At 42.0% G+C, this 11,778-nt stretch overlaps 2 protein-coding genes across 5 annotated transcripts in view; one reads left to right on the top strand and one right to left on the bottom strand.

The window, feature by feature from the left end:
* Positions 1-1,273: 1,273 nt before the first annotated feature.
* Positions 1,274-11,741, bottom strand: FPGT (fucose-1-phosphate guanylyltransferase). Of its 3 annotated transcripts, none has more exons than XM_081193761.1 (4): positions 11,587-11,741; positions 7,319-7,486; positions 5,492-5,584; positions 1,274-3,741 (listed from the first exon to the last, which is right to left on the bottom strand). In XM_081193761.1, the coding sequence occupies exons 1-4, from the start codon at positions 11,624-11,626 to the stop codon at positions 2,291-2,293; spliced, it is 1,752 nt and encodes a 583-aa protein (XP_081049887.1). In that variant the 5' UTR covers positions 11,627-11,741; the 3' UTR covers positions 1,274-2,290. The 3 variants fall into 3 exon arrangements, with proteins under 3 accessions (XP_081049887.1, XP_081049888.1, XP_081049889.1); XM_081193762.1 differs by lacking the exon at positions 11,587-11,741 and adding an exon at positions 10,244-10,460; XM_081193763.1 differs by lacking the exons at positions 7,319-7,486; positions 11,587-11,741 and adding an exon at positions 10,244-10,460.
* LRRIQ3 (leucine rich repeats and IQ motif containing 3) overlaps positions 7,387-11,778 on the top strand; it is a 47,194-nt gene continuing 42,802 nt past the window's right edge. Inside the window, exon 1 of one of the 2 annotated variants that reach the window (XM_081193781.1) lies at positions 7,387-7,409. The gene's annotated coding sequence lies outside the window, so the exon portion shown is untranslated. Of the gene's footprint in view, positions 7,410-10,579; positions 10,735-11,778 lie in introns of those variants that run through there. The other variant, XM_081193782.1, reaches the window with a different exon arrangement.

Here is an 11,778-nt window from a genome sequence, read left to right as displayed (position 1 = left end):
TGGATGATTACAAGAAACAGAATTTTTGTAATAATGGAAAAGGGATTTGGTTTATGAGTCTCATTGTTAGATCTACCAAGGTAAAGCATATGTGTGCATCTATAACTAAATTGCTTCTCTTTTAGCCTGAAAAAGTAGCCAAAAGAAAAGTCTTACAAGCAAATGACCCCCATCCAGCTAGGAAGCATATGTACCTGATGAGAAACTGCATATGCAGACAGGTGCTGCATGTGTGATTCTAAGCCTAATCCAGTTGTATGGACTGGCTGTGCAAAACTCCAGCCAGAAAACTGGCAAATAGTGCCAACTGGCTTTTCCAGAAGGAGGCTGGATTTAGCCTTTCCCTCAACAGCTGATTGGCAGCATCCCTGATTATTCACAGGGGACTACATTCAGGCAGCTGAATGAGAGTGAAAAGGCAGAAGTACTGGCAACAGTTTCCTTAAAAATGGTTGCAGACAATTAACTAAGCCAGTGGTTCCCAAAATCTGTACACAAAGCATCCCATTCTAAACTCACCCACCTGGATATAAAATCCAGGACTTACTTCTATGTAAAGATGTTTGATTGCGACCCGAGAATACTCACCTGTAGTATTTTGAGTATGTAAATAATCTACTAGTTGGCTAAGGTCACAATGTAACAAGTCGCTGCTTAGCCTTTGTGACTGAACTTTTTTCAGAATTCACTTGTAGGAAAGTTCAATAGAAGAAAGCTGCACAGACAAAACCACACCAAATCCCACATGCCGTATTTTTCGCTCTATAAGACGCACCAGACCACAAGATGCACCTGGTTTTTGGAGGAGGAAAACAAGAAAAAAATATTCTGAATCTCAGAAGGCAGAATAGCAAGAGGGATCGCTGCGCAGCTGTTCTGGCTTTTGTGATAGCTGCGCAGCCTGCATTCGCTCCATAAGACGCACACACATTTCCCCTTACTTTTCAGGAGGGAAAAAGTGATGATGATGATGATGATGATGATAATAATAATAATAATAATAATAATAATAATAATTTATTATTTATACCCCGCCCATCTGGCTGAGTTTCCCCAGCCACTCTGGGCTGCTCCCAATCAGTGTTAAAAACAGTACAGCGTTACATATTAAAAACTTCCCTGAACAGGGCTGCCTTAAGATGTCTTCTGAATGTCAGGTAATTATTTATCTCTTTGACATCTGATGGGAGGGCGTTCCACGGGGCGGGCACCACTACCGAGAAGGCCCTCTGTCTGGTTCCCTGAAGTGAGTCTTATAGAGCAAAAAATACAGTAACTTTCCTTTGGTTATGGAGCAATTTCATTTTTTGTTTTATTCATATCCTTCTTTCGCATCAGATAGAGGTTCAAGGCAGTTTACAAAGATGTTTTAAAATCATAACAGAACAAAAAAACTAACCAAGAACATAAAAGACAGAAATAAAAAGGCAGCATATAAATATAACAATATATTAAAAGCCAACCGTAATTGAAGCCAAATACTTTAGTGGATCAGTCTGTAATCCTGAACACTAGAAATGTGTAAATCCTACAGAACTCAGTGGAGCTTACTTCTAAGTAAACTTGCTTAGGACTGTAATGCACAGCTTGTGCCTAAAAGATAATAATGAAGCCACAGCCACATATATTTGAAAAATAGGGATGGTAGTGTTAAGAGTTTGCACACAAAATGTGGAATGGTACTGTGAACTTGCACACCAGCTGTCATTCTGATGTCTCAGGGTTTGCTCAATGAAGATTCTCCAATCCAATCCAAATAACTTTATTGCGCTAGTCATTGGCCACGGCAAATCTGAACCAAAACTAAATGCAAGCAAAAGGGATGAAGATTATACAGACATGATCAAATGCACAATTGTTTTCTCCACTTAAAACAAACCAGCCCGAGAAAAGGTAAAGTGTTGCAAGAGGTAATATCCTTCTTTGAAAAAGTTTGATTGAAAACCACTTAAAACTTCTAATTAATAAGTTCTGTTCCCCACTTGAATTAATAAAAACCAAAAACATAATAATAATAATGGACAGCTATTTGCCTCTTTGTGTTTTTATAGATGTGAAATATTTCATTAATTTTTTCATCAAAAGAATACTTTATCTGCATTTTTTTTGCATTATTAATGTTATGCTACAATAACACTTTTAATGCAGTTTCATTATTTCTACTTCAATGAAAGACAGACGGGAGGAAAAGTGTGTGTGCTGCTTGCTTCTGGGTTTCCGCAAGCTTGAAAGCAATCAATCCTCTTCAAATTAAAGAACGGGGGGAAATGTTAACACTTCCATACACTTTTCACAAATCAGATTCCCTTTTCAGTTTCTGCAGACTGATTTCTTCATACAGCTGATGCCTGAACCTCAACATGTCTTCTACATCTTTATGGCGAAGCATTTCCTCAACAGACAAGAGCTTAAAACCATTCAATTTAAAAGGCAACGTGTTCTGCGCAGAGTTTAGAATCCCTAAAGACACTTTCAGTGAATCGCTTAAAGTGGAGCAAATAGGGAAAAGCCGAGCTGTCCATAACCCTCGACAGGTCTCATCACCAGAAAAGAGCTCGTCCGAAATTCTCAGGCCCCAGAGCTCCAAGCACTGTCCAAGACTGATTCCCAAAAAATTGATTAAGTGAGTATCTGCCAAATCTGTCACTTTCTTTTTCAAGTTGTCTTCTATACCAAATGCCATGCTCACATACATTACTTCTCCATCAATCCTCACGCTTAGTGTAGCTATGAAAGTGTTTGGAGGTATGTCTGCTTTTGTGTCAATATAACAGCCGCTGATGATGCTGTTTGTTCCCACTGAAACCTCTGGTCCCAGCCAAGAATATTCAACTACTGAGCCAGGTGCAACAGAACACCTTGGACCGAGTATACTGTGAATGATACATGCCGATTTCCCAGTTTCCTCCACGCTGTTTGGACAGATGCTGAAAACATTTGGCATCAACCCCATTTCTGATTTCAACTTCCTATCAGACGTGAAATGAAACAAATATTCACAAGTTGTCCCAATGTGATAGAATTTGGAGTTATTTAAGAGTACAACATTGAGTGGCAATCCTTTTAGAAGTCCAAATATTTTCTCCCTTATTTCCACTAGGCCCGACTCTTCTTTTGTGACATTTTCTATGTTTTTTGCATAATTTGGTGTTGCTCCGGGCCCTAATGCCTGGAGAAAGTCACCATAGGCATCTATTTCACAGCACAACACGCCCATCTGTTTATAAAAGGCCAGAAGTAGTTTTGCAGTGGTGTGATCAATGTAAAATAAACTATCTGTGTACACGGACTCAGAAATGACATTGGAGTTTCCCTGTCCTCCAGGAGAAGATGCTGAACAATGACCTCTTTCACACACTGCTCCAGACTGACGCATCCTTGCAATGCTAGGCTTATGCAGGAAACGGTGGCAAGATCTGTATTCGAGCTGTCCCTTTTCTGTCAAAAGTGATGCTGGCTCTAACACGAACACACCATGAGTCGTACCAATGGTCAAACTGGAAGGATGGGCTAATGCAGTAAACCCGGGCTGATCAAACCTTATGAATTCTGTTGCTCCAGTACTATATAGTTCAATATCGTCGGCACAAGTAATCAGGATGCCTGGATTCATGTGGAGGGGGAAATCAATGTACATAGCCAATTTTAAATCCAGCATTTGATAAACCGGGTCCCCAAAAGGCAAAGCTGTGAAGATTTTCCCCAGAGCGCTCGCATTTGGTAAACGTTGACTGTAGCCACCTTAAAAAATAAATAAATAAAAGAGTAACTTTTACAATATGCATGCAGGTGTTCATGCAGATATACAGAATTTCATAAGTTATATAACATTCTATCTAACATTTTTGTGTGACTGATGATGTAGTCCTACGAAAACTTTTTAAGAAAAACACTGGGGCCTAATTTGAATAGTAGAGTGCTGGGTATCTGGTGGGCAGGGCTTGTGTGTTTTGCTCTGGAATCAGCCCCTCCCTTCAGTGGATGCTCCGTTATGTTCAGTTAAGAATGTCAGTTGAGAGGGACCAACAGCCTCTTCTTGCAGAATGTACTAAACTGTGTAAGGGGATATTCCCAGTTTGCCAGGAGGACTGATTTTGTTAATCATACCCACCTCCACAACAAAAACACCATCGCTTGTTAAGAACAACCATTACAGAATTCATTAAATCTGAAGCAGAAAGCCATGCAATGCAGGGGGAATTTATTTATTTAGATATATAATTTTATATTCCCCCAAGGGCTCAGACCAGGTTACAACATTTACAAAACATGTTTTATTAAACAGGGAAATGAAAGCTGAAAGTGCTATTTAAATTATGACTGACACATTCACCTTATACTGTATGAAAGCAACTGGCTCCCCAATCTTAGAAGTGATGTATGAACTGGATCAGGCTTCCTTAACCTTGGCCCTCCAGATGTTTTTGGCCTACAACTCCCATGATCCCTAGCTAGCAGGACAAAGTGGTCAGGGATGATGGGAATTGTAGTCTCAAAACATCTGGAGGGCCGAGGTTGAGGAAGCCTGAACTAGACTTTTCTTTTCTCAAAAATTGGGAGTAGCCATTGCTTCTTTATAGCAGACTTTTATATGTGCAACCTTGTATCTATAGCAACCAGGAGGGCCTTCTTTAGCCTGCAATCTCCATCTTTGGACAGGGTCTACAAGCTGACCTAATGACTACAACATTCAGCCTAATTTTCGTACACTGCCCCCAAACTACTTTTTGCAGAACATTTTGCCTGATGAAGAGTTCTGGAGAACTTTAAAGCTTGCCAATTTTAAAATAAGGACTTCCACAAACATTGACTTAATTCTGATTGGTTGGCTAAAACAAACTAAAACAAAAGCCACCATTTGGGTTCACACAACACAAACCATATAGTGGTGTGTTTGTGCTGTGTGCTACATCCATTGAGGTGGCAAAGCTGCATGGAGGGCAGGAGGCACATTCACAATCAACCCATGGTTGAAAACAAGTTATAGTATGACCCCCAAATTAACAGTATATTGAGAAAATAATTGTCAATGTGCATGTTTCTCTGTATGCCCAGATAGAAGATAATCGCATAACCAAGTGTATACTATTAAGCATACAACCCATAACATGTTAATGGACAGTCTAGCAATGTGGTTATTACTTTCTGGTGCACTGAAAACTCACCACACCCAGGATTGCACCTGATTTCTGAATCCAGTGCTATGTACCATAAGGAAGTTACACCCTGCCCTCTCCAACTTTAGGGGAGTGATGGGGGAGTGAGATTTTATTGGATGCTAGCATTGCTGTTCTATATTCCTTCTCTTCTCCTGTGTAAGGTATTTGCAGCGGATGATGATTCAGATGATTTGACCTAAATAAGCCAATCCAATTTGAGTTTAATTTTGTAGTGGGGAAAAGCCCTATTCATCTTCACTGCTATCTTTTCTTCAAGGAAGAAAAACACCCTACATAATGCAAGAGAAGTGTAATTTAAAGGAACAGATTACCAGAATGAATTAATATGACGGTAAAAGAATCCCATTTATCACCATAACGTTCTTCTAAGCACTGAAGGACATGAAGCGTTGATCCACCGTTTCCTACAAAACATTTCAACACATACTTCAATTTAGAAATAACAAGAAGAGGCAATCAATATGCCTTGAGTATTCAGTTCGCTCACTTCTAGTATGAGATCACTTAACTGGGCTCACATAATAGGATGGAGAGAAATGTCTTTCTTTTGAAATTTATGTCAGTTCAAATCCCCTTAATGCTCACTGGGTGATGTTGTACCAGTTCACCATCTCTCTGTCTAACTTACCTCACAGAGTTACAGTAAAGACAAAATAAGAATTCCCATGAACTGTCCTGAGCAATTTGAAGAAAGGGTGGGATACAATAAATGTGATAAAATGAATATGTTTACATATAAAGAAGCAAACAACAGGTTTCTGCTTCAAGACTGCTTTCGCTAATACACAATTAGTCTATTTTTATTTCTACTTCACTGACATAAATGCAACACATTTATGTTGATTTGTTTTTTACTTCATAGTGATTTGGGTAATGAAAATTTTATATTGAAAATTTACCTCAAAGTTGTCAAGCATAGGACAAACTGGATAGAATATTTAACTTCACAGATCGGTTTCAGAATCAGTCTGAAGGTACACCTGATGCAGTAATATTTATCCAAGACTAAAATGATCCTTAACATACCTCTCAAACAGACATGGCTTTTATATTATGACTGAAATCTGGACTCCCAGCAAGCCTGGGCTTTTTACCCTTCTAGAGTTAGCCATAGTGAAACCTTGGTTGGCTGCAAAGTGACTCAGTGGACTGTGACCTCTCTCTGTTAACTCTAAAATCAGACTTGGTTGAACAGTATAAAGCATATATAAGACACTTTTGCTAATACAGGAAAAAAGCCTGCTGTCAATAGAATATTTAGTCCAGCACCTTGTTCTCGCGGTAGCCAAAGAAATGCGTATGAGAAGCCTGCAAGCAGGACTTTACCACAAGAGCACTGTCTCCTCCTTAAGTTCCTAGCAACAGGTATTAAGAACCATACTGCCTCTGACCCAGAGTAAGATAGATGTGGGTTCTTATTTCCTAAGGTGGAATTAAATGCAACATTGATTGCTAGCTGGGTTGCTAGCTAAGTACTCCAACCCTTTGTCCAGTTTCTACCTGTAGAAATAGCCTTGGCGTCTTAGACACCATAATACATGATGAGAACGCACAGATGATAATACCTAAACTAGGATAGACCTTAATGAATCTATTCAACTGTCATGTCGTCCAAAAGAACATCCGTCTCATTAATACAGATGGGAGTTGCACACTTGAATCAAAAGAAGCTTAATAATAGTATTTGAACATATTTTTGGAGGTTTAATTAATATAATTCAGCTTCTAATGGCATTCTGGAAATCTTTCAGTGAAAGAGATACAGCTGTCATAATATGCACCCGAAGGAGAACCTTTTTATCTGTCTGAAAATTAATCAAATTATGCTGAATATTTAAACCACAAACTGGCTCAGTTTCTGCTCACCAGATGACTGGAAAGTTAGCCTTCCAAACTTGAGGCACGAGCCTGCCAAAGTTAAGCAAAATATACTGTTGAGCCATGCTGGGCTCTTATGGCAGTGAGGGCGAGGTACAAGATCAAATTATTGTTATTAAACTTAAGCAAGGTTATGTCCTATGAGTTTTAATGGAAGAAAATGATAGTGCTTATTTGAGCTAGGGTTATGCTTTTAACTTTGCTACAAAGAACTTATCTGTCATGTTGTCACATTCCCAGGAAATGCGATCAGAACCCACCAATTTTTGGTCCAGGAGGATCCACAAAAACATGGTATTGAACACCAAGAGGGAGTTCCTTTCTTTTCAGCTTTTGGGATAATTGTTGCTGGTAAGCTATTTCTTGTTTCTTGTCAACTGCTGTTATTACAACAATATCCCAAAATGTTCCAGACTGGACCGTTTTACCTGTTTGAAGATAAGAACATTTTATTACAGGAGATACAATTGCCAATAGCGCTGAAGCCCTTTAAAACAATCCTCTCCCTAATAGACTCTGAGGCTTGGCTCCCATTCCTTACCTTTCTAGCTAAACCAGGGATGGAGAATCTCACACCTGCCGGGGTGTGCGCACAAATGTGCTCCCCCCAGGCTTCTTTACCTGGCTCTTGAGACTCACTCCAGGTCCTAATAAAGCTATTGGGAAGCAGTTACCTAAGGGTTTCTTCTTGCGCAACGGGCTTTCCCGCCTCTTCTACTAACACCACACACAGAAATTGGCTCAGAGGAATTGGAATAGCCCCAGAACAAGTGGGAGTGGGGGGCATTATCAGACTGAGGATTTTGAAGGTTTACGAACCAACATGGCTTCATCTGTAATCTGGATAGCTCAGTTGGTTAGAGTGTGGCGCTGAGACTGCAGGTTCAGTCCCCATATGGGATGGCTACATATTCCTGCGTTGCAGGGGGCTGGACTAGATGATCCTCAGGGTCCCTTCCAACTCTGCAATTCTATGATCTATGCTTTTTGGTACTGCAAGTCAGTGACTCTGCATACAGAATCAGGTGATATTACAATGTCCAGGACAAGAGTGGCTCTTTTGTTACAATGCTCTGTGAAAGTACAGGATGTGGTTTAGTTGGAGTAGTTATTACTTTGTGCATTAAATTGGGTGTGGCAGGGAGGAAAACTATTTTATTTTTATTTTTAAATGTCTGCACAGATCTGATAACTACAATTGCTGAAGTTCTTTCTGAGTGAGTGATTAAAATCAACCATTCACTAAATTAGTTTTGGAAAACAGTAACATATCAGGGATTTGTGAAGAGAAATTTGAAGAAGGGGAATGGGGGCAGTTGCCTACCTAACAGCATCTATTGATATAAGAGAAAAGAAGGAAACCTAAACACCAGGCTCAATTTTATGTTTGCTTAACAACCTAAAGGGCCCCCTTCCACAACTATTCCCAAAGGCAAGGAAACCTAGAGTCACTTAAAATTCTGACACACTTCATCCTTTGTCTTCCCTGGTCTTTCCAAGAATTAGAAAGAGCCCTGGTGACTCAAAGGACTAGGTATAGCTCCTTGCCTGAGGGAAAGAGCTAGTTTGTCCTCTCCTAGCTATTTTTGTTTTGTTTTGTTTTTTTGTTTTAAAAACAACTTGGTATTTATCAGGGGACAAGCAAGGAGAATTTGTGGTTTGAGTGTTGACTCCTCTCTTGTGCTGTAAATGCCAGAAGATTAAAAACAAAGAATAAGCACATGCGGCAGCTAAGATACAGGACTGCTTCTCTCTGGCAAGGAACTATTTCTATTCCTTTGATGACCAACCTGTCGAAAACAGTACCCTATCAAATCTGGTACTTCCCTTCAGATTACTGCTATTTAGTAATCCCTATCTGAGCTTTCTAGCTAGTTCAATTATTGCACCTATACCACACACTTTCTTTCGGAAGCTCAAAACAATTTTCATGGGTTCCCTAGTCTCTCTCCAACCACTGGCCATACGTTGACGTGCTTGCTTTACCAATATTAAAGCATCACATTCCTGCATAGTCTCTGCAGATTGATGCACTTACTCAACACAATGTTATAGGAAAATACTGTCAGAAAAACCATTTTCACTTATGAGGCATCAAAATAGAGAGAGCTATGGTGTGTGGCTCAGATAAAACAGTTTGTAGAATTATTGTCAAAATATGTCCCCATTAAGACATGGATGAGAACATACTCCAATGTCATCCCTGCCTCACACTGCTAAATAGAAAGAAAATCCTGGAGACCTCAATTATCAAGTCACTGTACCTCTCACTAATCGGCTGTGCTCTGTCTCACTGGGAAAGGAATAAGGCATTACCTCTGCCATTCCACATTCCTCTGTAGCATGGGACGCAACTAGAGTGACACAACTAGGCAGCAATCCTATGCACATTTACCCAGGAGTAAGCTCATGGAACGAGCTAGGACTTCTGTATAAACATGCATTCCATTGTGCCGCTAGAAACTGCATGCACAAAATACATATTTTGGTAAGAGGATTTTGTGTGCAAGGTAGTTTTTTATTTTTTAAGAACTGAAGCCTTGTTTTGGAGAATGAAACAACTGCAGTCTCAATCAGATGAGTGTCAGGCGGAAGAGATGGGTAACAAGCTGTCTGCCTTTAAAGCGAGATGGCAGATATCAAAACCATCCACGTTCTCACTTTTATAGTTTCTCCCTGTAACGGGATCACCTAACTTCCGGTATCAATGGGTCTCTTTTTGCCAGGCTGGCAGGGTCTGCAATGGGAGAGACTGAGCAGGTTCTACGGGTGTGTCAGCTTTGAAGCAAGAGGGGCAGGACATTATATTCCTGCACAAGTTTTAGTCTGGCCTGAGTGGAAAAAGCAACAACACACATCCCCTCTGAGTCCCGGACCCTCTTTCCTCAGAATGGGGACCTGGGTGCGGAGCGCATTTTCTGCCAAGGTGGGCAATGAAAAGGCAGGGGGCTCCAGCCGAGCATGCTCCATCGCATTTGGTCCTGCCCAGCAGCACCGTTACACATGCAGACCAGGGAGCGGCCCAGCCCTGGCCCTCCCGGCTGGGCCAGTCCTTCCTTTGCACGCTGGGGATACCGCGGGAGGGGAGGCCTTCGCAGTAACTCGCGGGAAGGCTGCTCGCCAGGGGAGCTCGCCAAGGTCTGCGCCTCCGGGGCGCAGGGAGTCCCCCAACCCAGCCCTTCCACCTCTCAGCTGCGCGAACTTCTCCAGCCTCTCCCGAGTGGCTGCTTGCAGCAAAACTTCCGCCTCTCCTGCAGCCTGCATCGCGGCAGCGCCTTCTTCTCCGTCTCGCTGCTTCCGGGCTCGGGCAGCAGACCCGCCTCCTGCTCGACTGGGCTGGCCTCGCCAAAGCAGCCCGTTGCTCCGGCGACCAGGAGGCGCGCACATCCCCGCGAAGGCTGGCCAGCGGGATGCGCCGGTGCCCTTGCCCCGCGCTCCAGCTGGAAGAGACAGGCAGGCTGGGGAGAGGACGGGAAGGAGCCAGGCGAGCAAACAACGAAAGGGGAGAGGCAGGAAGTGGGATCGGTGGGTGCTCCTTTCATTCTGCCTGCAAGAGGGCAGAGGCAGGCGAGAGGGAAAAGCCAGCCGAGCCGTCCCTCCAGCACTTGGGAGCTGCGCAGAGCCCCTTCTCTCTTTGCTGACACGCACTCTGTATCTCTTACACACCGACACTCAGGTATTCATGGGTTTCCTTTCTTGAGTAATGGGCTGTGTTTTTGAAGTTGTGAACAAACTAACAAGGCGACTCTTTCTTCTTCCTCCTCCTCCTCCTCCTTCTCTCTCTCTCTCTCTCTCTCTCTCTCTCTGTGTGTGTGTGTGTGCCCCCTCCCACCTTTCCACATCTCCCCACTTAACTGTTTCCTGCCTCGCTTTATATCCTGGAAAGACACCTTTGGGAAAGACACACACAGAGAGAGACACACGGTTGCCTCGGATGCTAGCCCTACTCAGTGTAGACTCATTGAAATGAATTAGAAATCCAAACATTAATTAATTAAATGCTTTGATATGTTCCGGAAGCCAACCAGAGTCAACCTGCGAAAGTCCAGCCAGATGGGTGGGGTATAAACAATACTTATTTATTATTAAGTATTACACTTAGGCAGGAATAACCAGCTGCACCAGTATAAGATGGGGGACACTTGGTTCACCAGCAGTATATGTTAACAGGATCTTGGAGTCTTAGTAGACCACAATATGGGTCAATAATGTGATGCTGCAGCAAAAGAAGCTAATGCTATTCTCTAGTCTCTAGATCAAGTACCACTCTACATTATTATTATTATTATTATTATTATTAATAATAATAATAATAATATTGGTGCTCTCACCCAATTGGTCATTATTTTAATACTAGCATTGGTTGGACCTTGTGGTTCTAGTTTAAATTAACCCCAAACACCCCTCAAATAAATACCACAATCTGTCCACCCCTGACCTACGAAACACAACTTCTCTCTCTTTATGGGCTGTGCAGTATAGAGGGTCGGTCGTGGAAGAAGCAGCCCCCTCATACACCCTTGCCCACCTGATTTTTCTCCCTCTGGAACATTGATTGGCATGCACATAGTCCTAATATTAATGCATGCGAAAGATAAGAAGAACAAATCCACGAAGGAATCGGGGATATCTTTTGCAGGCAAAGAGCATGCCCTGCCAGTGAGATAACAGACCTTCCCAGTGATCTCAAGAGAAGAGAGGGTGGCCTGGAATGCTGGGA

The sequence above is a fragment of the Podarcis bocagei genome (genome assembly GCF_964188305.1).
Source record: "Podarcis bocagei genome assembly, chromosome: 5".
Classification (NCBI taxonomy): domain Eukaryota; kingdom Metazoa; phylum Chordata; class Lepidosauria; order Squamata; family Lacertidae; genus Podarcis; species Podarcis bocagei.
The sequence above is the reverse complement of the archived record's forward strand: the minus strand, read 5'-3'. Positions and strand labels throughout refer to the sequence as shown.